We start from the raw sequence: 25,900 nt of genomic DNA, 5'->3' as shown, positions 1-25,900 counted from the left end.
GCTGGGCAGTGTGGCCTTTTCCCGTCTGCAGTGGGGGATGAGGTTTGGGTTTCCCCACTGATGTTGGTGGGGGTCTCTGACAACCTTATGTAGCCACTAGGCTGGCTGAGGCCAGTGGAGTTTGGCCCTCCTTCCCCACTTCCACATGGTTGAGGTGGGGGGCTCAGCAAGGCCACTGAGCTGCCCTGGAAGGGAAGGCTGAGCTCCCCACCCCCACCCTGGGGTGATTCCATTCCAGCTTCCTCAGTTGGCTCAGATGATTCTGGGATGGAGGAGTCCCAGGAGATTGGTGAGGTCCAAGAATCTCTGCAGGAAAACAGAGTCCTGCCCTCGGCCCCCTCCCCATGTTCTGGCAACCCCACCCCCACCCCCACTGCCCTGAAAGCTCAGCCCCTGCCTAAGTCCCATTTTCACTGGCTTCTGCTGCCCACATCCCAGTGGACCCAGCCGTGCGGGCCACAAGCCGGCCTTTGTGGACTCACCCTCTCATGCAGACCGTGCCAGGAGGGGCTGCCACATGCTGCCTGCAGCTGGGATGAGCCCCCAGGGGGCCTGGGCCCCCCGCCTCGGCCACCACAGAGAGCTGGAACTGGCACAAATGCAACATCCTGCATTTTCAGAAATTGACTGTGTTGGAGGGCAGGCCTGGAGAGGCAGCTGCTCATGTGAGAAAGGTCATTCATTCATTCACTTCTTCCATAGAGGCTTACTGAGACCCTGCTCTGTGTCCAACTCTGGGCTGGGGACTTGTGTGCTGAGACACATGATTCTTGCCCATTTACGGAGAAAGACTAGAAGGAAATACCCTGAATTAGAGTCACTCGGGAGCCCCATTTCCGGGGTTTCTGATTCAGTAAGTCGCGGCTGGGCCTGAGGAGTTCTGACAAGTTCTCCTGTGTTGCTCATGCTGCTGGTCCAGGGACCACACTTTGAGAACCACTGTGATTTAGGACCAGGTGGAGGATTTATGAGTGATTTCTATTTTCTGTGTTTTCAAAACTACCTCTATGATTGTTGCTTCTTTTTATAATGGGAAAATCAGTTATTTAAAAGTTAAAAAAATAAGTGGTCTCCAAAAACAACTCCAGTGCCCTGGTGTGGTCCTGTGTGGAGGGATGTCACCTCCCATGATCTAAATATCATACATCTTTTTCTTTTTTTGACCACTCCACGGCATATGGAGTTCCTAGGCCAGGGATCAGATCTGAGCCACAGCTGTGACCCAAGGCGCACCCACGGTAACGCTGGATCCCCAACCCAGTGTGCAGGGCCGGGGATGGAACCCATCCCCCAGCGCTCCCAAGATGCCACTGATCCTGTTGCGCCACAGTGGGAACTCCTACATATCATCCAGTGATATTTAGTGTAGCCCAGCATCATCAGCTTGTGTGTTCCTCGCACTTCCTGTTGGCTCATCCTGAGCTTCGGGTCCCCTCAGACCCCCACATCCTCCCTATCAATGCATTCTGTAAATAGCACGGTGGGGATTTGAACACAGGCCCATCTGGAGACTGGATTAGCTCGGACTTAGCCAACTGGCCTGCACTTCCCGAGTGCTCTTTCCTCTGTGCTTCCTTAATCTGGCAGCTGAAGTGGCGTGTGCACCCTCACTTCCTCTTTTCTTTAACTGATGCGATCATCGACTGTCCCACTTCCTCCTTCTCCACTTTTAGTTCTGTCTGCTTGGCATGCTGGTGTTGGGGGTGAGTCTGTATATACTGGGGTGGGGGTGGGGGTCCTGGCGAGGTGACTGTTCCTCTGCAGCTGGTGCAGGCAGTCATTCACTTTGGGAGGTGCTGCTGAACCCACCCCTACGAGCGAGGCTCTGGTGGCAAGTGAGTGTCAAACCCTTCAGTTGCTGACAGGAGCAGGACAGTGTCTATTGGGGTTGGAAGAAACAGGTACCTGTCCCCTCTGTCATCCTCTCCTCGGTTCAGAACCATTTGAGAAATCGTCCTAGAAGTAACTGGGTACAAACAGATGGATGTAGAAACCTCAGTGAGCTTTCATACTGAGAACTGGCCTGAAGGTACCACTTCCTAACCGTGCTCCTGAATTAAACTCACCTATCTAGTCTCAGGGGCCACTGGACAGTCCCAGGCCATTCCCCCTGGAGAGAGCCACCTGTTCTCTCTGGGGAAAGGGACGCTTAGGGGGCTGTGAAGCCAGGTCTCCAGACTGTGGATCCCCCCCAGGGCCTGCCAAGTGGGCTTTTTTTTTTCTTGGACCCACCCCCTGTCCCATCAGCATCACCCTTAGGTGCTTTCTTTGGCTCCTCAAGGGTGCCTTTGGCAGGTCATTCATCCCCTGTGTCTCAGTTTCTCTTTTGAGCGTACAATCTCAATCTGTTCAGTCACACTAAGAGTAGATATTATTATTTCCATTTGTGACTCAGCTTTCACATCTGCTTTAGACAAAGTAATCATTGATTTCTTCTGCTGGGTCCCCTCACTCAGCCCCTTACACTCTGTGTCTAATGATTGTTCCACATTGGTATGTTTTTTTGTAGTCGTTTACCTAATCAGACACACCTCCATTCATCCAGTTACTATTTACTGGGAGGCTATGGGATGCTCGCCCTGGGTTGGGCATGGGGGATACAGCAGGGAGTGAGGGAGACGTGGGGAACCCCCCCAGACACTCACAGTTTCTCTGGGAGACAAATTCTTAATGAAAAATTGCTGATGTGCTGATGATGACAAAGGGGAAGTGAAGGACATCTGGGAGCTGGTGACAGAGGCGGTCAGAAGCTGCCCTGAGGAAGTGAGGTCACCCTCCTCAACCCCTTCCTTTTAGAACTCAAACTCAGATTCTTTACTCAGCTATTCAAGGCCCTGGGTGGCTGACCCCTGTCAGTTACTCCAGCCTCAGCTTGGCCCTGCAGCTACTCTGGCCACCTTGTTGTATCTTGATACTGAGCTCTTTCCTGCCCCGGGGCCTTTGCACACACTGTTCCCTCTGCCTGGAGTAATCTCTCCTTGCCTCTCTCATTGCATGGCTATTCCTTCTTGCCTCAGCTCAAATGTCTCTTTAGAAGTGGCCTCCCTGGCCATGTCCTTTAACTTTTTTTTTTTTTTTTTCTTTTTGGCCACGCCATGGCATATGGAGTTCCTGGGCCAAGGATCAGATCTGAGCCACAATTGTGACCTATGCCCCAACTGCTGCAATGCTGGGTCCTTAACCCATTGTGTCAGGCTGGGGATCGAACCTGTGTCCCAGGGCTGCAGAGATGCTGCCAATGGACTTCCCACTGTGGTGCAGTAGGTTGAGTCCAACTACAGTGGATCCCCAGCCCAGCACAGTGGGTTAAAAGATCTGACGTGGTTAAAGGATCAGGTCGCAGCTGCTGCTTGGATTCAATCCCTGGCCTGAGGAACTTCCATATGCTGCGGGTGCAGCCATAGCAAAACAAAACAAAAAACCAGAGACGCTGCCGATCCCGTTGTGCCACAGCAGGAACTGGACCGTGTCCTTTACCGTAGCACCTTCCCTCATTCCTCTATCTTATTACCCAGCTGTTTTGTTTTTGCTTTTTTTTTTGGGGGGGGGCGTGAGTTTGTCTTCATCGCTCTTAACAGTAACAGAGGGTTTTGTAATTTGTCAGTTTGCTGTGTGTCTTACCAATGAGACTTGGGGCTCCCATGCAGACAGTACAGAAAGGGCCACATTCGTCTTGGCCACCACTCCTCTCCTTCCCCACCTCCATGTTTGCACAGAGTACCCAGCTGGTGCTCATAAATGCTTGTTGAATGAGCCTCTCCTGCTTCCCCAGTGTATTAGTTTCCTATTGCTGCTATAATAAATTACCACAAATGTAGTGGCTGAAAATAATCCCAGATTATTATCTTACAATTCTGGAGGTCAGAGTCTGAAAACTAAGGTGTTGGCAGGGCTCCTTTCCTGTAACTCTTTGCTCTGAAACTCTTTCCTGCTTCTAGAGGCTGCCTGCACTCCCTGGTCCATCTTCAACCTGCGTCACTCCAACCTTTGCCCCCCGGTCTTCTCCCCCTCTGACCCCTTTGCCTCCCTCTTACATGATACTTGTGGTTACATTGGGCCCAGCCAGATAATCCAGGAAAATCTCCCAGTCTCAAGATCCTTAACTCAATCACATTTGCAAAGTCCCTTTGCCATGTAAGATAACATGTTCACAGATTCTGGGAATTAAGATTTGGGCATCTCTTCGGGTTGGGGGGAGTCATTATTCAGCCTACCACACTCAGACCCCTCCCTCCCCCCCAGGTGCCTAGGACAGCATTGGGTATGGCCTGCACTCAAGCACCCTGGCCACTGCCACAGGGCCCAGCAACCTGACCTGTCCTTCCCTTTGCAGGATGAGATCGAGGAGCTGCGGGCAGAGATGCTGGAGATGCGGGACGTCTACATGGAGGAGGATGTGTATCAGCTGCAGGAGCTGCGGCAGCAGCTGGACCAGGCCAGTAAGACCTGCCGCATCCTGCAGTACCGGCTACGCAAGGCCGAGCGCCGCAGCTTGCGAGCTGCCCAGACTGGCCAAGTGGACGGTGAGCTCATCCGAGGCCTGGAGCAGGACGTCAAGGTAAGCCCTCATAGGTGCTCTTGCTGGGGGAGTAGGACCATGAGCCGGAGTGGACCCAGGTCAGCTTACTCCTCCTGTGTCCTAGGATGCTGTTTGGGCCTCAGCATCCTCATGAGGATGGCCTGATCCCCATCCTGTAAAATAGGATCCCCAGTGAACTGATTGGCCATCTACCAGGGATGTCCAAAGTGGCATCATGATATGAATCCTACCAACAGCAGCTGCTGTTTTGAGTATCAACTCCCCGCCTGGTGCTGGCCTCCAAGTTGGCCCTGTGCAGTTCTATGGGGGTTTCTTTCTTGTGCTGATAGAGGCAAGTGAAGGTCTGGAGTTGGATAAGCCTAGTTTAAATTTTGGTTCCAGGAGTTCCCGTTGTGGCTCAGTGGGTTAGGGACTCGACATAGTTTCCTGGAGGATGTGGGTTTGTTCGCTCCCTGGCCTTGTTCATTGAGTTAGGGATCTGGTGTTGCCACAAGCTGCAGCATAGTTCACAGAAGCAGCTTGGATCCCATGTTGCTATGGCTATGGCTGTCATATAGGCCCGCAACTGCTACTCTGATTCCACCACTAGCCTGGGAATTTCCATAGGCCATTGGTGTGGCCATAAAAAGAAAAAAGAAATCGTGGCTCCCGTATGCCCTAATTTTATTTTATTTATTTATTTGTTTATTTTTTGTTTTTTAGGGCTGCACCCACAGTATATGGAAGTTCCCAGGCTAGGGGTCAAATCAGAGCTACAGCTGCCAGCCTATGCCACAGCCACAGCAACGTGGGATCTGAGCCATGTCTGTGACCTACACCAGAGCTCATAGCAATGCCGGATCCTTAATCCACTGAGCAAGGCCAGGGATCAAACCCACATCCTCATGGATCCTAGTTGGGTTCGTTAACCACTGAGCCAGTATGCCCTAATATTTTGATTTTGAGCAAGCCACCTAAGTTTCAGTTTCCTCATCTGGAGAATGGGTGTAACAGTGGCCCCTGCCTCACAGGGTTTTATGAGGATCAAATGAGATAAGGTAGGTAAGAGGTTGCTATAAGCACTTAAAAAATGTTAGCTGTCCTTACTCCCATCTTCCAGATGAAGGGAGGCTCAGAGAAAGGAAGCACCTGTCCAAGGTCATGTGACCCTCTCTGTAGCTGGTGGAGTGCAGACTCATCAGCCTCCAGTGCCTTGCTCCCTGACCTCAGAGGGAGCAGGAGAAGGCTGGTCTGGAAGCTGGCAGGTGGGGCCTCCAGAGGTCTGCCCTGTTCTTCTGTGTGAGCCTTGGTCTGGCGACTAAGAGCTCCAGGAGACCTGGGCCTGCCTCCTGCTCTCAGTACTCAGCCCACTGTCATCCGGGGTTGTAGGAGCTGGGGGGTGGGGTACGTGGCACAGCCTAGGGGCCTATGAAGTCTTCCTGCAGGGGTGACCTCTGTGCTGAGGCCTGATATGAAGAAGAGGGCCCCTCTAAGGGGAGGCAAACAGTGAGCACAAGCCCCACCTCAGCTTTTGTGTCTCCCATTGTCTTGCGGGATTTTAAGTCTGCTCTACACGAGGAAACTGAGCTCAGAAAGGCTATATCCCCAAGTCCAAACTGCACCTCGACCTGAGAAGGCAGATCCTGGGATAAATTGTTACACAAAAACTCAAATTCCAGGCACTGGATTGAGAGGGTATGGGATGAGGGAGAGCCCTGGCTGCTTAGGGGAATCTGAGATGGGGCCCAGGTAGCTGGGACACAGAAAAGTCAGCCTTCCATGAGGAACAGGGGGAGGCTGGGGCTGGGAGCCTGCTGGCTGGGTCGCTGCGCCTCCGGGGGAGGGGGAGGAGCTGAGCAGCTGGTGTGCACATAGAGCGTGTGGGGGGTGCTCTCTGAGCCTGGGCAGAGGGAGCGGCCCCTTCTGTTGGGATTTGAACTAGCCAATCAGCGACTGGCCCCTTCCCTCCCTCCCTGCATCTGCAGCTGGAGCGCTGAGCTCATCCAGCAAGCTTGGGCTGGACAGCGTTGGCCTCTTCACGCTGCGCCATGTGCTGGGGATGTTCTGGGGCATTTGGGGGAGGTTCTCAAGAGGCTGACTTCCTTGGCATTGCCTGGGAAGGCTCCACGTCACGAGATGTGGAGGGAACTGGGGACCCTCTGACTTGCTCTGCCATCAAGAGTAGGCTGGCGTGGGGCCACCCCTTGGGGCCTCAGTTTCCCCTTCTGTTAAATGTGGGGCTTAGAGCAGCTGAGTCTTCAGGGTTTTTCAGCTCCAGCGGTTTGATCAAGCAGGTAGATTACTGGAGAGGGCGGCATGAAAGAAACCTTGGCCGTCCCTTCCCCCCATCCTCCCAGGCTCTCTCACTCTCTGCTGGTCCTCACAGCTGAATGGACCCACAGAACCTCAGCAGGAACATTGTGCAGCGTGAGGAGGGCAGGGGGACAAGACCTGCTTTTATTTGCTTGCTGTGTGGCTTTGGGAAAGCTCTTCACAGCCTTAAGCCTCAGTTTTCCCATGCGGAAAATGGAGAGACAACAAGTCTCTACCTTTAGAGATTTTTGAAGATAAAAGACATAGCTCAAGGAGTTCCCTCGCAGTTAAGGACCTTGTGTTGTCACTGCTGTGGCATGGGTTCGATCCATGGCCTGGGAACATATGCATGCCATGGGCATGGCCAAAAATAATGAAAGGTAAAGAGCGTGCTGAGAGTTCCCGCTGCGGCACAGTTGGTTAAGAATCCTACTTCAGTGGCTTGGGTTGCAGGTTCAATCCCTAGCCCAGTGCAGTGGATCAAAGGATCTCGCATTGCTGCAGCTGTGACTCAGATTCAGTCCCTGGCCCAGGAACTTCCTTATGCCATGGGTGCGGAGATTGAAAAAAAAAAAACAGCATGATGAGCACAGAGTCTGGCTTGGGCTGCTCCCCTAACAAATGAGCACATGTTGGTTGGGATATTATTTTTCAGGAAAAGAATGTATGAGGCACTAGTGAGACAAGTGGCTGGGGCCAGGGTGGGGAAGGGAGGCCAGAATCTCAACGTCCCTGGGTGGATAAGTATCACCTGGAAGATTTGTTAACAATACAGATTCCTAGGCCCTACCATCAGGGCCTGGGATCCTGTGGGAGGGTTCTGGTCCCGAGAATTGGGGATGAAAATTCCCGCCTGACGGGACTCTTGTGGGAGCCCCAAGGACTCGTCAGTAAAACATTTCTTAGAAACAGATGTTGCTGGAGAAAAAGTTCTGGCTTTGGGTTTAATTCCTGGTCTGAGCAGGTTACTTCCCCTCTTTGAGCCTCGGTTTCCTCATCTGTACAATGGAAGTGACATTCCCACCTTCCTGGGGCTCCTGGGAGGATTTAGCCTCACCGAGCCCGGATGCTGCCTGGATGGAGCGTGCTCCTTAGTGAGTGTCCCATCCTCTCCTTGGGCATTCAGAGTGACAGGGACACCTTAAAGCCTTAGGCCCGGGAGCCGAGGGGCCACTGACTGAGGTGGCTGTGACCTGGAGGCTGCTGGTTGCATTTGGCAGGAGCCAGGCCCCAGCACTGTAAACAGTGACCTCATGGCCGAGAGCATTTGTTTGCGCTTTGCGGATTTGCCCTGGTTTCCGGAAGCTGCAGCTGCTTCGCCTCCTGTAGTATCTCAGCCATCCTACCTTAAGGGTAGTTGGAATGATCATGAGAGGATCAAATGAGATAGACAGGTGGGGCCCTGTGAGCCCCTGACACAGCAAGCCCACTGTTGCACTTATAAATACTCTTACCATTGATATTAATATAATGTGTCTTCAAGCTTCAGGCCAACAGCAGGCTCAGACCAAGAGAAAGACTCCAGACTTGACCACCTGACTTCATATCTTGGTTTTGTAGCTTCCTAGCTGTGTGTCCTTGGGCAAGTGACCTTTCTTCTCTGAGCCTCAGAAAGGGGGTAATAATCAAAGCACTTTCCGAGGGGATGAAAGACAGGTGCTGGGTGCTGGGGGAGTGACAGCAGGTTCTACAGTCACCTGTGAGAGCCAAGGGGCCCAGGACCTCTGAGGCTGAGAGAGGAGAAGGGACAGGCCCAGGCAGCAAGGCTCCTGCCCTCCAGGCAGCTGTGCTCTTTGCTCTTGTGGGCCTGTATCCAAGGGCACAGGGCTCTTGGGGGATGTGAGATTAAGGGCTCTTTGGTTCACACTGGAATTCTGTGGTCTCCCTGGGGCTAGGCTTTCTTAGCAAAGTGTCCTCCAGGGGTGGAGAGCAGATGGGGCAGGGGATTCCATGGAGAATGGGGCAAAAGACAACTGGGGACTCATGGGAGGGATGACAGCCATAGAGTCACTCATGGGCCCAAGAGGATCCAGGAACCTACATAGATCATTCCTTCTTGTTGGGGAGTGGGTCACCTGCCCAGATTGAGGCAATGATGGGGATGGAGTGACCCCCAGATGGAGAGGAGCTGGCTCGGGCAGGAGCATAGTTGGAGAAGAGCCTTGTCCCACTCTTGCCCCAGTCAGGGACATAGCCCTTTCTGGGCAGTGGAGGGTGTGGGCTGTTGTGGGGACATCCTCAGCTAAGCTAGGACGTGTGCAGCTCCCCAAATTTTAGTCATTTACTCCTTTATTTCCCTCCCTTTTGCTTGTTGGAATCTTGGATTTTTTTGTTGTTGTCGTTCATCCAACTAGCATTTATTAGTGTGTGCCAGGCCCTACACTGCTACTGGAAAAAAGAGACGTGAAAGAGGAGTGCCCATCATGGCGCAGCGGAAACGAATCCGACTAGGAACCATGAGGTTGCGGATTCAATCCCTGGCCTTGCTCAGTGGGTTAAGGATCCAGCGTTGCCATGAGCTGTGGTGTGGGTTGCAGACGTGGCTCGGATCTGGCATTGCTGTGGCTGTGGTGTAGGCCAGCAGCTGGTGGCTCTGATTGGACCCCTAGCCTGGGAACCTCCATATGCCACAGGTGCAGCCCTAAAAAGCCGGGGGGGAGGGGGAGACATGAAAGAGCGCAGGCGTGGCCTGGGGCCTGAACCTCTTTCACCACTCCTGCCGCCAGAGGCTAAGCAGATGAATGAATGAATGTAGTGTTGATCAAGTCAGGGGCTCACTGGGTGACCTAACGGTCTAAAACTTGGGGCCACAGAACATCTCCAGCAAAAACTCTGACATCAAACTCAAGAATTGAGGTTGTGGGGTGTTGGGCCAAGCTGGGTAAAATCAGTGCCCAGAGGTAATGCAGGAATCTTGACAATGCATTAAGAATCATTAGACTTTTTAGGGAGTTCCCGTCGTGGCGCAGTGGTTAACGAATCCGACTAGGAACCATGAGGTTGCAGGTTCGGTCCCTGCCCTTGCTCAGTGGGTTAACGATCTGGCGTTGCCGTGAACTGTGGTGTAGGTTGCAGACGCGCGGCTCGAATCCCGCGTTGCTGTGGCTCTGGCATGGGCCGGTGGCTACAGCTCCGATTCAACCCCTAGCCTGGGAACCTCCATATGCCGCGGGAGCGGCCCAAGAAATAGCAACAACAATAACAACAACAAAAGACAAAAAAACAAAACAAAACAAAAAGGAATCATTAGACTTTTTATTGTTTGTTTTTTCTAGGGCTGCACCCACAGCATATGGAGGTTCCCAGGCTAGGGATCTCATCAGAGCTGTAGCCGCCTGCCACAGCCACAGCCACAGCAACGCAGGATCCGAGCTGTGTCTGCGACCTACACCACAGCTCACGGCAATGCCGGATCATCAACGCACTGAGCGAGGACAGGGATCAAACCCGAAAACTCATGGTTCCTAGTCGGATTCATTAACCACTGAACCATGACGGGAACTCCAAAAATCATTATACTTTTGAGTACCTGTTATGTTCCAGCCACCAGCCCAAGAACTGTGTTGTTTATTCCTCATAGCAGCTCTCGTGGCTAGGCTATATCAACCTCCTTTTACTGATGATCAAGACTTCAGGAGTTCCCATTGTGGCTCAGTGGGTTGAGAACAAGAAAAATCCCCAGTAAGCAACCTAATCTTACACTTAAAGTAACTAGAGAAAGAAGATGAAATAAAACCCACAGTTCGGAGTTCCTATTATGGCTCAGCAGGTGAAAAACCTGACATAGTGCCCTTGAGGATGCAGGTTCAGTCCCTGACCTCACTCAGTGGGTTAAGCATCCAGAGTTGCTGTGAGCTTTAGTGTAGGTTACAGATATAGCTTAGATCTGGTGTTGCTACAACTGTGGTATAGGCTGGCAGCTGCAGCTCCAATTCAACCCCTAGCCCGGGAACTTCTATATGTTGCAGATGGCGGCCCTAAAAAACAAACAAACTTCAATTCAATGGTAAACAAGAGTTTCCACCATGGTGCAACAGATCGGCAGTGTCTTGGGAGTGCTGAGACGCAGCTTCAGTTCCCGGCCTGGCACAGTGGTGTTACCACAGCTGGAGCTTAGGCCACAGCTACTGATGGGATCTGATCCCTGGCTGGGGAACTCCATATGCTGTGGGGCAGCCAAAAAAACAAAAACAAAAAGAAATAGTCAACTAGCCTGTCCTGGATCACATACCCAGTGAGTGGTAGGATCAGGCTTGAATCTTGTTTTCCCACCTGCAAAGTCCTCCTTCTGCCAGGGAGGGATTGCTGTCCCCACTTTGTGGTTAAGGGAGGTGTGGTGGCCTAGAGAGACTGTGGGAGGAGCCTCGGGGGCCAGCTTCTGGCTGTCCTTGGAGATCCTCAGGGCAGAGAGAGGCAATGGGCAGCAGAGGGGGGAGGGGCAGCTAGGGCTGAATTTCCTTTCTGGCTGTTGTTTTTCCTGGCCTGCCTCGCACCCTGCCAGCAGGTCCGTGCCGAGCTGGGCCTGGGCCCAGGCAGAAGGCAAAGCCAGGGAGGGCCCTCTTCCCTTCCGGCAGGGAGGAGGTGCCATGGTCATTTCCGAGATTGGCAGGCATGAGGCGCTGGGCTGTCTGCCCTATGCATACTTCTTGCTGGCAAAGCCGTTGAACCCCTTGTGGAGGCCTGGCCACGCTAACCTATCAGCCAGAACCCCTGAGCTCCCCTAGCTTGGCCCTCACCAGCTCAGTTTGACCCTGAAAAAGTCATTTGCACTCTGAGCTTCAGTTTCCTTGCCAGTAAAATGGGGGCAGAATTGGAGTGAAGATGAATGAGTCTGGCTCATAGCAGGTGTTCAGCAAAGGGGAGGGCTTGGTCCACTCAGGGGTGGAGGCTAGCTGTGATTTACCAGCTTAAATGGGCCTTCCTCATCCCCAGAGAAGAGGACCCCTCCCCCCGCCCCCTTTCCTAGCCTTTCCCACTAGCCGTCAGGAGCAGGACAGAGCGGTCCTCGAGGAAATGGGATGCTATTACAGCAGCATCCTGGCACCAGCTCTCTTAGCTCCTGGCCTTGGGATGACTTGGACATCTGCCCAGACTTTGTCCCTAGGGCATGTTCTATATCCCAGACAATTGGAAACAGGCCTCAGGGTCTTTGCTACAGTGTGACCCCCAGCAAGTCATGCCCCTCTCTGGGCTCAGCTTCTCTCAGCAGCAGCCACCACTCATCCGGCACTCACTGTGCAGGCACTGGGCCTGACCTTTTGTGCAATAGCTGAATCAGTCCTCCTGGTCCTCCTGTTGGCCCGTGAAGTTGGTGCTATTATTATTGCACCCATTTTGTAGTTAAAGAGACCGAGGCACAGGGGAGGGAAATGATTTGCTCAGGATCATATATACTGGTCACTTGCAGAAATAGGGTTCAGATGGCTCTGGGGCTGTACATCCTGCTCTGGATTCCATCCCCACTTTTTTTTTGGCCGCACTAGCACCATATGGAAGTTCCCTGGGCCAGGGATGGAATAAGCTGAGCTGTACCTGTGGCCCATACCACAGCTGCGGCAATGCCAGATCCATAACCCATCCGCTGTGCTGGGTGGGGTATCAAACCCATACCTCTTCAGCGACCCAAGCCACTACAGTTGGATCCTTAACCTACTGTGGCACAACAGGAACTTCTCCACTCTCTCTCTCTTTTTTTTTTTTTTTTTTTTTTGCTTACGCCAGGCCCGAGGCATCCAGAAGTTCCCAGGCCAGGGATCCAACCTGCACCACAGCAGTGACAACACCAGATCTTTAAGCCACTGAGCCACCAGGGAACTCCCTCCCCTCTCTTTAAAATGAGCTTCTGGGTGTTCACGTCATGGCTCAGTGGTTAACAAATCCGACTAGGAACCATGAGGTTGCAGGTTCAATCCCTGGCCTTGCTCAGCGGGTTAAGGATCCTGCATTGCCTGTGAGCTTCGGTGTAGGTCACAGATGCAGCTCAGATCTGGCGTTGCTGTGGCTGCAGTGTAAGCCAGTGGCAACAGCTCGGATTCGACCCCTAGTCTGGGAACCTCCATATGCCGCAGGTGCGGTCCTAGAAAAGACAAAAAAATAAGTAAATAAAATGAGCTTCCGGGCCTGCCATAGGCTCTTGTGAGAACTGGGCAAGAGAGTATCTGAGAGAGGCTTTTGGAAGCATTAAAAGGCCCAGATAAGCGAAAGGCATTGCTAAGAATAGCCAGGGCCCTTAGAGCTTTCTGGGGGCTGAACTACGGTGTGGACATAGGGATCATGGGGTGCTTGGGTTTGGGTTTGGGTTTTACCATTCCTGGCTGTGTAACCCTTGGTGAATTACTTGACCTCTCTGTGCCTTGGTTTCTTCCTCTCTAAGTGGGGATGGTGAGAGTACCCGTCTGCTTGGGGTTGCTCACACCCTGCTCATCACCCGCCTTTGCTCAGGTCTCTAAGGACATCTCCGTGCGGCTGCATAAGGAGCTCGAGGCTGTGGAGAAGAAACGGGCACGGCTGGAGGAGGAGAATGAGGAGCTTCGGCAGCGGCTCATCGAGACTGAGCTGGCCAAGCAGGTGTTGCAGACGGAGCTGGAGCGGCCGAGAGAGGTGAGAGTCCTGCCCACCCTCAGTAGGGTCAGGCTTAGGGTGGGCGGGCAGGCAGGTGCCAGGCCCATCCTGCCATCTGGCTCTGCACGGTTATGCCTCCCTGGCAGAGCTGTCTGTTCATTCACTGCTCTATCACACGCCCCCTGAGCACCTACTGTGTACACTGTTTTGGGCCCTAAGGACACTGTGGTGAATGAGAGATGCCTGGGTCCTGCTCTCAAGGAGCCCACAGGCCAAGGAAGGACACAGTCGGCCATCAGAGGACTACAGCTGTGGGAGGATTACTGAGAAAACATGCAGCGATGCCCAGCAAGGGGCCTGGCCCTCTGTGCCTCGGTTTGGGACAGTAGTACTTTGAGTCATTGGAAAGACTCTGTGGGATAGAGTTTGTGGATGAGCTTTGGGGACTGCCAGGCGCTGCCACTTGGTATAAAGTCACTGCCGGGGCTGGGCCTCTGGATGGTGTCTCAACACAGATTTCAGGACATAGATGCTTCTTTTTTTTTTTTTAATTTTTATTTTACTGGAGTATAGTTAAACAGATGCTTCTTGAGGGTGACCTGTGGGCACCAGCTTCTCTGTCTTTGCTCATGAGAGTCCCGCCACCTGCTGTCCCTTCCTCCCTTCCGCTGTGTGTTCAGGGCACAGCCTGTTGGCTGCTATGCTGGGCACTTCCCATAATTTTCATAAAGGCCCAATGCAGTTGTGATTGTACCCATTTTATGGATGAGAAGACAGCCCTGAGGAAGGGAGGGATGGCCTCAAGGTCAGACAGGACCCAGTGGGCTGTGCTGATTGGAAACCATCAGCCTAGGTGAGGCCTGAGTGCTGGAATCCTTCAGAAACCTCGGGTCTGTGTCCCAGACAGCCCGTGGAGGCACAGCGGAGCCTTAGCTGTCTGGCTGCACACAAGGTATCCTAGGATCCAGCACTGTTCTGGGGGGTAGTCCTCACTGGCCCAAGGGCAGACAGGCCCACATTCCAGGACAGACACCATGGCCCTGAGGCCAGAACAATCCTCCAACTGCCCTCCCTGCTGGGTGTGTTGGTGTGAGGCGCCAAAGGCTTCTCGGTATAGGGAGAGGTGTTTGCTGCTAAGGGCCATGCCAGGGCTGGGCCCTCCCTTGGGCAGCCTCTTACCCCCCATGCCCTGGCCCACACCACAGGGCACCATCTTCACACACCTCATCACTTCCACCCTTGATAGTGAAAAGGAGAGGTGATTTCAGAAAGTGCGTTGGAGATGAGCCTGTTCCCGCGGTGGAGGAGAGGAGACGGAGGCTCAGAGAGGGAGAGCTCACCTGAGTTCTCCCACCCTTTCCTTGGCAGAGATGTGGCTGAGATCCTGAAGCCACCTCCCCTTTTTAAGTCTCACTTTCTTCATCTGTGACATCAGGGTAATAACAGTACCCAACTTACAAGGTTGTTTATGATCATTAATAAGATTGGGTAACAACAGAACACTATGAAGAAGTACAAAAGAATAAGGTAGTGTGGTAGTTCCTGAAAAAGTTACACCAAGTAACAAGTTACCAAGTAAGCTAGTTCCACTCCTGCGTATGTATCCAAAAGGATGGAGAGCAGGGACACGAACAAATATTTGTACCACCACATTCATGGCAGCATTATTCACGGCAGCCAGGAGGTATAAGCAACCCAGGAAGTTCCTGTGGGGTGCAGTGGGTTAAGGATCAGGCATTGCCACAGCTGTGGCACCGGTTGCATCTGTGGTGTGGGTTCAGCCCCTGGCCTGGAAGCTTCCACATGCCTGCCTATAGCCAAAAAATAAATAAATAAGTAAAAGTATAAGCAACTCAATGTCCATGGATGAACAAACAAAAATGTAGCATATGCTTACAATGTATGCATAACCTTAAGAAGGAATGTAATTCTGGCGTTCCTGCCGTGGCTCAGTGATTAACGAACCCGACTAGCATCCAGGAGGATGTGAGCTTGATCCCTGGCCTCGCTCAGTGGGTTAAGGATCTGGCATTGCTGTGAGGTGTGGTGTAGGTCGCAGACTTGGCTCGGATCCCGAGTTGCTGTGGCTGTGGCGTGGGCTGGAGGCTACAACTCTGATTCACCCTCTAGCCTGGGGACCTCCATATGCCTTGGGTGTAGCCCTAAAGAGATGGGGGAAAAAATAGGAATGTAATTCTGACACATTTTACAGTACGAGTGAATCTCAGGGCCACTGTGCTCAGTGAAATAAGCCGAACATAACAGGACAAGTATCATATGATTCCACTCAGACAAGCTACTTGAGTAGTCAAATTCATAGACAGAAAGGAGATGAGAGGTTACTAGGTACTGGAGGGAGGAGGGCGTGGGGAAATATTGTTTAATAGGTACAGCATTTCAGTTTGGGATGATGACAAAGTTCTAGGAGTTCCCGCTGTGGCACAGTGGGATCAGCAGCATCTCTGTGGCACCTGGACGCAGGTTCGATCCCTGGCCCAGCACAGTGGGTTAAAGGATCTGACATTGCTGCAGCTGTGGCGTTGGTTGCAAGTGTGGCCTGGATCTGATCCCTGGCCCAGGAACTCCCTATCTGGGAGGCGGCCAAAAAAGAAGGGGGGAGAAAAAGTTCTGGAGACGAATGGTGATGATGCCACTGAATTGCGCACTTGAAAATGGCTAAAAGTGGCAGATTTTATGTTATGTATATTTTACTGCTATAAAAAAGAAAAAAGGTTAAAATGGTAAATTTTATAGTAGGTGTCCTGTCCCACAATTTTTTTTTTTTTTTGTCTTTTTGCTATTTCTTGGGCCGCTCCCTCGGCATATGGAGGTTCCCAGGCTAGGGGTCCAATCGGAGCTGTAGCCACTGGCCTACACCAGAGCCACAGCAACGCGGGATCTGAGCCGGGTCTGCGACCTACACCACAGCTCACGGCAATGCCGGATCATTAACCCACTGAGCAAGGGCAGGGACCAAACCCGCAACCTTATGGTTCCTAGTCGGATTCGTTAACCACTGCGCCACGACGGGAACTCCCTGCCCCACAATTTTAAAAAAAGGTAGATCCATCTGCACTGACATGGAAAGATCTCTAAGATACAATGTTAAGCAGGAAAAGAAAGTTATAAAACCATACTCATTGTGCAGTCCCACAATTATTTTGGAAAGCCGTACAGAACAAAATGTTTTTGAAGCATGTGTGTATTTGGTATATGTACAAATGTATAGCTTGGCAGAAAATCTGGCGGAAAACCCGCTAAATGGAGGCATTAGAAATGGTAGGGGAGGGGAGTTCCTGTTGTGGTGCAGTGGTTAACGAACCCAGCTAGGAGCCATGAGATTGCGGGTTCGATCCCTGCCCTTGCTCAGTGGGTTAACAATCCGGCGTTGCTGTGAGCTGTGGTGTAGGTTGCAGATTCGGCTCGGATCCCGAGTTGCTGTGGCTCTGGCGTAGGCTGGCAGCTACAGCTCCAATTAGACCCCTAGCCTGGGAACCTCCCATATGCCGAGGGAGCGGCCCAAGAAATGGCAAAAAAAAAAAAAGAAAAGAAATGGTAGGGGTATGGAGTTCCCATCATGGCTCAGTGGTTAACAAATCTGACTAGGAACCATGAGGTTTCGGGTTCGATCCCTGGCCTCGCTTGGTGGGTTAAGGATCTGGTGTTGCCATGAGCTGTGGGGTAGGTTGCAGACACGGCTCAGATCCTGCATTGCTGAGTCTCTGGTGTAGGCTGGCAGCTACAGCTCCGATTCGACCCCTAGCCTGGGAACCTCCATATGCTGCAGGTGCAGCCCTAGAAAAGGCAAAAAAGCCAATAAAAAAAAAGAAATGGTGAGGGTAGGGTAGGGAATGACTTCTGCTTTTTATTCTATGATCGCTGTAGTTAGGGGTTTTTTGTGTGTGGGGGTTAGTGGTTATTATTAGTGAAATTTTAAATGAAGTCAAGCATGTAAAGAGCTTTTTGTGGTGCCTGGCACACAGTAGGTGCTCAAGGAACAATGGTTCACTTCCTCTTTGAAGGTGATGTCAGCCAAGCTGGTCTATCCCTCTCTGATGTGTTCCTCCCTGTCTTAGGATCTGGGGGCAAGGAGGCATCGCTCCGTGTTTATTTGCTGATTGCTCTCTCTCTCCTCCCTCTCCTTCCTGACATGGTTTCTATGGAGACAAGGGTCCCTTAGCAATTCTTCTGCCAGAGCTGCTCCAGTCCCATCATCGGGATCTGCTTTTGCCATCCTGACAGGTTGCTGTGGCGATGCTGTCACCCGGCTGGGAACAGGAGCCCCTGGCCTGAGCTGATGTGGTTGCCATGGAGATGGCTCTTAGCTAAAGAGAAGGGAGGGTGGCCAGCCCCAGCCGTGCTCTGCAGTGGCACTGTTGCCAGCTGGGCTGCAGCTCAAAAATCATACCACCAGCCTCCCCACACCCCCCCACCCCACCCCCAGCAACCCAGCATCATTCCCCATCTTTGTATTTTAGGCAGAAAGCCAATATCGGTATTGACGGGATTTAGTATAACATAGCTGCTGTCTCAGTGCTTGCTCTGTATCAGGCGCTGCGCCAAGCATTTTATGTATGTCTTCACGTTGTGTAACCAACAGACTCCCAATGTGCATAGTGATTTTGCCCCATTTTATAGGTGACATGCTTCTTGGCAGTTGCTTAATTGTGATATAGTCCACATGGCATACAATTCGCCATCTTTTTTAAAGTGTACAATTCAGTGTTTTTAAATATATTCATAATGTGCAACCATCACCATTATCTAATTCCAAAGCATTTCCATTGCCCCCAAAAGAAATGCTATACCTACTAGCAGTCACTCCCCATTCACCCTCCCTCCAGCCTCTGGCACCGACTCATCTACCTTCTGTCTCTGTGGATTTGCTTATTGTGGAAAATTCATACAAATGGAATCATGCAATATGTGATCCTTGTGACTGGTTTCTTTCACTTAGCATCGTGTTTTCAAGGTTCCTCTATGCTGAAGTGGGTATCAGTACTTCATTCCTTTTTATAGCTGAATAATAACCCGTTGTATGGATATGCCACATTTTGTTTGTCCCTTCATCAATTGATGGACATCTGAGTTGTTTCCACTCTTTGGCTGTTATGAATAATGCTACTGTGAATATTTATGTACAGGTTTTTTTGTGAACATGTTTTCAGTTCTCTTGGGTATATACCTAGGAGGAGTGGACTTGCTGTGTATAGATGGGACAGGGGAGGGACAAAGGTGACTTTTTTTTTTTTTTTTGGTCTTTTTTTAAGGCTGCACCCGAGGTGTGTGGAGGTTACCAGGCTAGGAGTCGAATCAGAGCTGCAGCTGCCAGCCTGCACCACAGCCACAGCAACGCCAGATCCAGGCTGCGTCCGCGACCTACACCCCAGTTCAAGGCAATGCTGGATCCTTAACCCACTGAGCAAGGCCAGGAATCGAACCTGCATTCTCATGGATACTAGCTGGGTTCGTTAACCACTAAGCCACAAAGGGAACTCCAAAAGATGGGATTCTAACCCAAGACTCTTCCATCTCCCAAAGCCACACAGATTCTCATGGTGATGCCCCTGCCTTCCAGGGGCCTTCCTGGGATCCCACTATGTTTTAGAACCTCTGAAGAGGCTGATCACTCCATTGAGTCCCACCTTCTCAGGCCCAGGCTTCTGGTTCTAATTCCCACTCTCATGGGGTAGGAAAGGCTCTGATCATGGCATCAGTTCACCTGGGTTCAGATACCAGTTCTGTTGACATCATTATCTAAGGCATCCTAGCTGTGGTCTGTGTGCTGCAGGGTAAACTCGAACTTGGAGTCACACGGGCTTCAGTGTGAATCCTGACTCTGCTGATTTTTTGCAAATAACCATAGCATTGAATTGTAAGTTGTGTTAACTGCTCCAATGCCCAGTTTTTTTAATTGATAAGATGGGAATATCAATTCCTACTTCCAGAGGTGTTTGTGAGAATTAATCAAGACAAGCAGGTAAGGGAGTTCCTGTTGTGGCTCAGCAGGTTAAGAACCTGACTAGTATCCATGAGGATATGGGTTTGATCCCTGGCCTCGCTCAGTGGGTTAAGGATCTGTATTGCTGAAAGCTGCGGCATAGGTCGATGTGGCTCAGATCTAACGTGGCTGTGGTGTAGGCTGGCTGCTGCAGCTCCGATTTGACCCCTAGCCTGGAAACTTCCATATGCCACAGGTTCGGGTGCAGCCTTAGGGGAGAAAAATGACAAGCAGGTAAAATGCTTAGGGAGAGTAAGGCCTTGGTAAATACAAGTTATCAGTATTCTCACCCTCACAACCTCTAAGATGATCTGGAGAAGCATGTATCTTAGTTAAGTAAATGTATCTGTGGCCTCTAGCAAGAAGCTGTAGCAAGCTGCCAGTTGCCCATAGAAGGAGCAGTTAGGTTGCAGATTAACGCCTGTGGTTGGCAGTGTCTGTCCCGGTGACTTGATTTGAGGCCCGTGTCAAACCACTCTTTGTTTTCTCCCCCACATGGTCCCCCCACCCCAGAGCTACATCAATGCTCTGTCTCGCTGCTCCAGCCGCTCTGGAGGAAGAATGCCTCAGTCTTTGAGAAGCACTCCCACCCCACGGCGCCCCTAGAGTAAATTTTGTTCACAGAGCACAGTCTGTGTTTTCAGTGAGACCTTTCCAAACAGCCCCTCCAAACTGGGTGAAAATGTGCCCAGCTGTTTTGGCAGAAGGTTCATTTTATTCCTTGAAGGTTGGTCTTTGTTTCGTAGCAGCGTGGAAGGTGTTAGAAGGCAGGGGGCCCCTTCGGAACTGTGCTCGGGAAGCCTCTGGGTGCAGGCTGGAGGGGCAGGGGTACCACCTACCAGTCCCCCCTGGAGAAGGACAAGAGAGGACAGAGCTCTGGCTCCTACTGGGAGCCGTTACACCAAGGATGCTGAGAGGCACCACCCTGGCTGCTCAAAGGCGGCCTTGTGAGTTGCTAGTGGGTGGGGAAGCCCCTGCCGCCTGCCAGGCCAAAGAGGGTGCCCTCAGGGTCTGGCGCTTGTGACTGGCATTCCTGTTGGTGCCCGGGCACTGTGCTGCCCTGCCCCGTCCCGCCCTCCGGAGGCCCAGGGCCAGAGCATCTGCCCCTGGGGGCTCCACAATGGGGCTCTGACAGGCCCTGGCTCCCTGGAGGGGCACCGCAGCCCCCCAAGCCGCCCAGCCAGCTGCTGCCCTGCGGAGGGGAGGAAGGTCTTTGTGCTCTGTGAGCCTGCCTTGTTTTCCCTCCGGAGCCGCCGAGCAGTGTGGGAGCCGCAGAGCAGTGTGGGAACCCCAGTGGCTTAGACGAGGTGGGGGCAGGGTCCGTTCCCTCCAGAAAAGCCTGGAACCCCTCTGGTCCTGAAAAGGTTTGCTGCCTCGGCCCCTCTTCTCTGCGCACCGCCCTCCCTTTCTGGTGGGCACTCAGAGCTCGCCGTCTGCCTGTTGGAAAGGTGTTCGTGACTTTTCTTGGGGAAAGTACATGTTTAAAACATTTTACCGTAACTCTCCCCATCCCCTCGCTGGTAATATATGCTTAGTAGAGAAAGACTAGGAAATATAAGCCATACGGAGGACAAGTTTCACCTATAATCCAATATTCTGAGGAAATTCTTCTGAGCAAATACCAGATTACTATTTGGGTGGAGGTACTTCCCAAGAAGCTGTACTTCCAGTATATTTTTCTTTTTCTTTTCCTTCTTTTTTTTTTTTTTGGTCTTTTTAGGGCCGCCCCTGTGGCATATGGAAGTTCCCAAGCTAGGGGTCGAATCAGAGCTACAGCTGCCAGCCCACACCACAGCCACAGCAATGCGGGATCCAAGCCCCCTCTACAACCTACACCACAGCTCACAGCAACGCCAGATCCTTCACCCGCTGATTGAGACAAGGGATCGAATCCGAGTCCTCATGGGTACTAGCTGGGTTTGTTACTGCTGAACCAGGATGGGAACGCCCCAATACTTTTTTTATGTATTTGCACACACATACTGAAGTGTGTAGGTGCCTTTTTTTTTTTTAACTGAAAAAGTAATATAAGCTCAGAGAAGCAAAAATTTCATTACAAAAGCATGTAAATGCATGCCTAGCATACCTCTAAGGATGGGCCCATTAGACTCTGGCTGCATTGGGTGCCTCGGGCAGTGGAGCTAGTTAGTGGAGCTAGTCACTGGCGTTCACTGAATTCCTCTGGATTTTCGGAAGTTCAAACTATGTGAGTATGTTATCCAAACTATAAGAAATAATAATAACCATACATAAAATAAAAGAAGCAAGCCTCCCTAAGCACTTCCCTCAATTCTGTGCCTGACTCGGCCTAACCCATGGTTGGGTTTGCTTCTTGTCTTTTCAGGCCTCTCTCTATGCTTGTACAGTGTTTATTTCTTCATGTGTTTATTTATTTATTTATCTTTTTTAGGGCCTCACCCACAGCATATGGAGCTTCCCAGGCTAGGAGTCAAATCAGATTTATAGCCGCTGGCCTACACCACAGCCACATCAACCCAGCTCCGAGCCACGTCTGTGACCTACCCAACAGCTCATGGCAACACCAGATCCTTAATCTGATGAGAGTGGCCAGAGTTGGAACCTATGTCTCTCCATGGATACTAGTCAGATTCATTTTACGTATTTATTTGAAAAACAAAGATGGGATTATGTTATATGCATAGTGTCTGTAACATACAGAATAATGTAGCATGAACACAGACTGTCTTTTTAAATGCTGGGTGTTTGGGGGTTTTCTTCTGCGTAAGGTACTTATTATAAAAATCAAAGATCACAGAGTCAAGTAAACATAGGAAGGAAAGAGTCTAAAAGAACACCATCTATTTCAGCATGTTAAACACAGAGCCAGAGGTCTAGGAGGAGCTCCAGCTGACCTTCAGCCGCGGTCACCCTCAGGAGGAGAATGGGTGGAGGTGCAAAGGGGGCCTTCTGCTTGGTCAGCACAGAAGAGATTTACAGTGAGAATGTATCTATATATAATTTATTTTTTTAACTGTTGTATCATTTTTTTTAATTTTAAAGAGAAAGCACTGGAGGACTGTGTCTTCCCTCTCCCGTAAAAATGTGGGGGGAAGAAAAGTGCAAGTTCCCTGTCCTCTCATTGTTCACAGCCTGGTGTATGTTCTTTAGACGATATCACCCCACCATGCACGTGTACACACGTGAATGCACTTGCACGCACACACCCGTTTTTATAACAGCAGTTTTTAAATAATAGCTTTATTGAGCTATATAACTCACATACCATAAAGTTTGGCTTTTTGTTTTTATTTTTTCGGGGACCACTCCAAGGCGCATGGAGTTCCCGGGCCAGGGATCAGATCCAAGCCATAGTTGCCACCTAAGCAGCAGCTGCGGCCACACTGCATCCTTAACCTACTCTTCTGGGCTGAGTATCGAGGCTGTGTCCCAGCGCTCCCAAGATGCTGCCAAGCCTGTTGTGCCCCAGCGGGAACTGCAGGTTTGTCTTTTTCAAGAATACAGTTTGGTGTTTTTAAGATTATTCTCACTTGTACAGAGTTCACCACTCTCTAATTCTTGGACATTTTCATCACCCCAGAAAGAAAGCCCAAGCCCTTCAAGTCACTCCCCATTCCCTCTTCCTCCCTGGCAACCGCTAATCTACTTTCTGCCTTTGTGGATTTGCCTATTCTGGACATTTCATGTAAATGGAATCATATGCTATGTAGCCTTTTGTAATAGGCTACTTTCCCTCAGCATGATGTTTTCAAGCATGTTGTAGCATCTGTCACGACTTCATCCCTTTGTGGCTCGGCAGTTAGCGAACCCCACTAGGATCCATGAGGATTCAGGTTTGATCCCTGGCCTTGCTCTGTGGGTTAAGGAGCCATCGTTGCTGTGAGCTGTGGTGTAGGTCGCAGGTGCTGCTCGGATCCCGCATTGCTGTGGCTGTGGCATAGGCTGGCAGCTAGCTCCGGTTCAATCCCCAGCCTGGGAACTTTCATATGCTGCAGGTGCGGCCCTTTAAAAAAAAAAAAAAAAAAAAAGATTTCATTCCTTTCTATGGCTGACTAATATTCCTTTGTGTGCTTTGCCACATTTTGTTTAGCCATTCATCAGTTGGTGGGCATTTCGGTTGCCGGTTTTGTTTTGAAGTTTCCTTTGTCCCTTACCCAGAAGACTCAGAGATTTTACCTTGTCAGTGAATCTCCCTCTTCCTCTGTCCTTTTTAATGGCTTTAGGCTTTGTATTATCTCATTCCTTTATGTGTGATGGCTGGGACCTCTCAGGGCCTCTGGAGACCCCTGGCTCCCCTTCCTGTCACCCCACTTCCCTCCTCCAGAAAGTCAGCAGCAGTCACCTAATCCATGGCTCCGTTCTGTCGGTGATACAGTGGAGTGTCAGGCAGAGGAAGCAGTTCACCTGGGATCATAAAGTCGGGGTTGAGGGGGGGTGGGGGGGTCCCAGCTGAGGTCACAGCCCCTCCCACTCAGCCTGTGGTAGGAGGGCCCAGATCTGCAAGCCTGACACCTGACTCCAGAGCCCCCACCTCACCACTCCAGGAGGGGGTCTCCCTCTGAGCCGCCACTTCTCAGGCCCCATTTGTGGGAGGTGCTCTTTGTAGAAGGACTTGTTTTGTGGCCTCGCCCCCTCCCCTACTCTTTCCTCCTCGCTTTTGAAAGATCCCCACCCGCCCTTCTCAAATACAGCCCTCACCCCTTTCTTGGCACCCAGCCTCTGAAATATCAGCCTCTGCCTTCCTGACTTATTTGCATTTCAAAGGGTCTCTTTAGGGTTTGATCCGGCTATAAGATACACTTTAAGAGCTTGTCTGAAGTTCTTATCCCTGGCTCTGTGGTTCCAACCTTAGTTGCACATGAGAATTACCTGGGAAGCTATTTAAAAGACCGACGTCTGGGACCTACCCAGACCAATTATAGGAGAATTTCTGGGGTTAGAACCTTGGGCATCCTTTTCTTTCTTTCTGTCTGTCTGTCTGTCTTTCTTTCTTCCTTCCTTCCTTCCTTCCTTCCTTCCTTCCTTCCCTTTCCTTCCTCCCTCCCTCCCTCCCTCCTTCCTTCCTTTCTTTCTTTCTTTCGGCTCTCCCAGGTAATTCTGATGTGCACCAGGTGGAGAACCATTGTGCTGGCTCCTTTCTGGCCCTTGTCAAAGAAGGCACATTCTTGGAGTTCCCTTCGTGGCATAGCAGAAATAGGAACCATGAGATTGTGGGTCTAATCCCTGGCCTCGCTCAGTGGGTTAAGGATCTGACGTTGCGGTGGGCTGTGGTGTAGGTCGCAGACACGGCTTGGATCTGGCATTGCCGTGGCTCTGGCCTAGGCTGGCAGCAACAGCTCCGATTGGACCCCTGGCCTGGGAACCTCCATTTACCACGGGTGCGGCCCTGAAAAAGACAGAAGCCAAAACAAAAAAAAATAAAATAAAAATAAAAGGCACATTCTCTCCTTCCAGGTCTTTGGAACTAGATTAAGAACACTGTTAAGAGCTGGTCCCTGGTCAGCTCTGGTTTTACTGTGGAACCTCTCTCACCTTCAGTAGAGACTTGGATTAGATCAGTGGTTCTTGCCTTTAGGAATGAAGTGTAAGAAGTGGGGGGTGAGAAGAGCATGTATTCAAACCACCTGGGAGCATGCTCAAAAATTACCTGGAAAAGTCAAATGCAACATAAGGGTAGTTTTATATGCCACTAACATAAATCACACCTCTCATGGGAAGAAGTGTTCAATGGCATCATGCATCTGAGTGACTTTTTTTTTTTTTTTTTTTTTTGTCTTTTTGCCATTTCTTGGGCCACTTCCGCGGCATACGGAGGTTCCCGGGCTAGGGGTCAAATCGGAGCTGTAGCCACCGGCCTATGCCAGAGCCACAGCAACTGGATCCGAGCCGTGTCTGCGACCTACACCACAGCTCACGGATCGTTAACCCACTGAGCAAGGGCAGGGATCGAACCCGCAACCTCATGGTTCCTAGTCAGATTCGTTAACCACTGCGCCATGACGGAAACTCCCTGAGTGACTTTTTTAAACATTGAGAAAGTTCAGAAATTATTTTTGTGGGAGTTCCCATCGTGGCTCAATGGTAATGAACCCAACCAGTGACCATGAGGACATGGGTTCAATCCCTGGCCTAGCTCAGTGGGTTAGGGATCCGGTGTTGCTGTGAGCTGTGGGGTAGCTGGAAGACGTGGCTTGGATCCTGTGTTGCTGTGGTGTAGGCCAAAAGCTACAGCTCTGATTCGACCCCTAGCCTGGGAACTTCCATAAGCCACGGGTGTGGCCCTAAAAAGCAAAAAAAAAAAAAAAAAAAAAAAGGAAAGAAAGAAATGATTATTGTAAAAGTTCCTCCAATCCCCTTCTGTAGGGCTTGTGCCATTTTGCATTCTTGCCAGTGATACAAGAGTGTTCCTCCTTCTCCATAGCTCCATCAAGAGAAGGTGTTGTCAGATGTCTGGATTTTTGCCAATCTGATAAGTGAGAAATTTTATCTCAGTGTAGTTTTAATTTGTATTTCATGAATAGTGTTGA

General features: G+C 51.0%; 1 protein-coding gene across 1 annotated transcript in view; it reads left to right on the top strand.

Moving 5' to 3' along the window:
- The window catches only part of SOGA1 (suppressor of glucose, autophagy associated 1), a 78,701-nt gene that overhangs the window by 14,926 nt on the left and 37,875 nt on the right, over positions 1 to 25,900 (top strand). Inside the window, exons 2-3 of the mRNA XM_005672920.3 lie at positions 4,334 to 4,558; positions 13,274 to 13,432. Of these exons, the coding sequence (XP_005672977.1) occupies positions 4,334 to 4,558; positions 13,274 to 13,432 (384 nt within the window). The remainder of the gene's footprint in view (positions 1 to 4,333; positions 4,559 to 13,273; positions 13,433 to 25,900) is intronic.

The sequence above is a fragment of the Sus scrofa genome, chromosome 17 (assembly GCF_000003025.6).
Source record: "Sus scrofa isolate TJ Tabasco breed Duroc chromosome 17, Sscrofa11.1, whole genome shotgun sequence".
Lineage (NCBI taxonomy): Eukaryota > Metazoa > Chordata > Mammalia > Artiodactyla > Suidae > Sus > Sus scrofa.
This window is presented reverse-complemented; position numbering and strand designations above follow the sequence as displayed.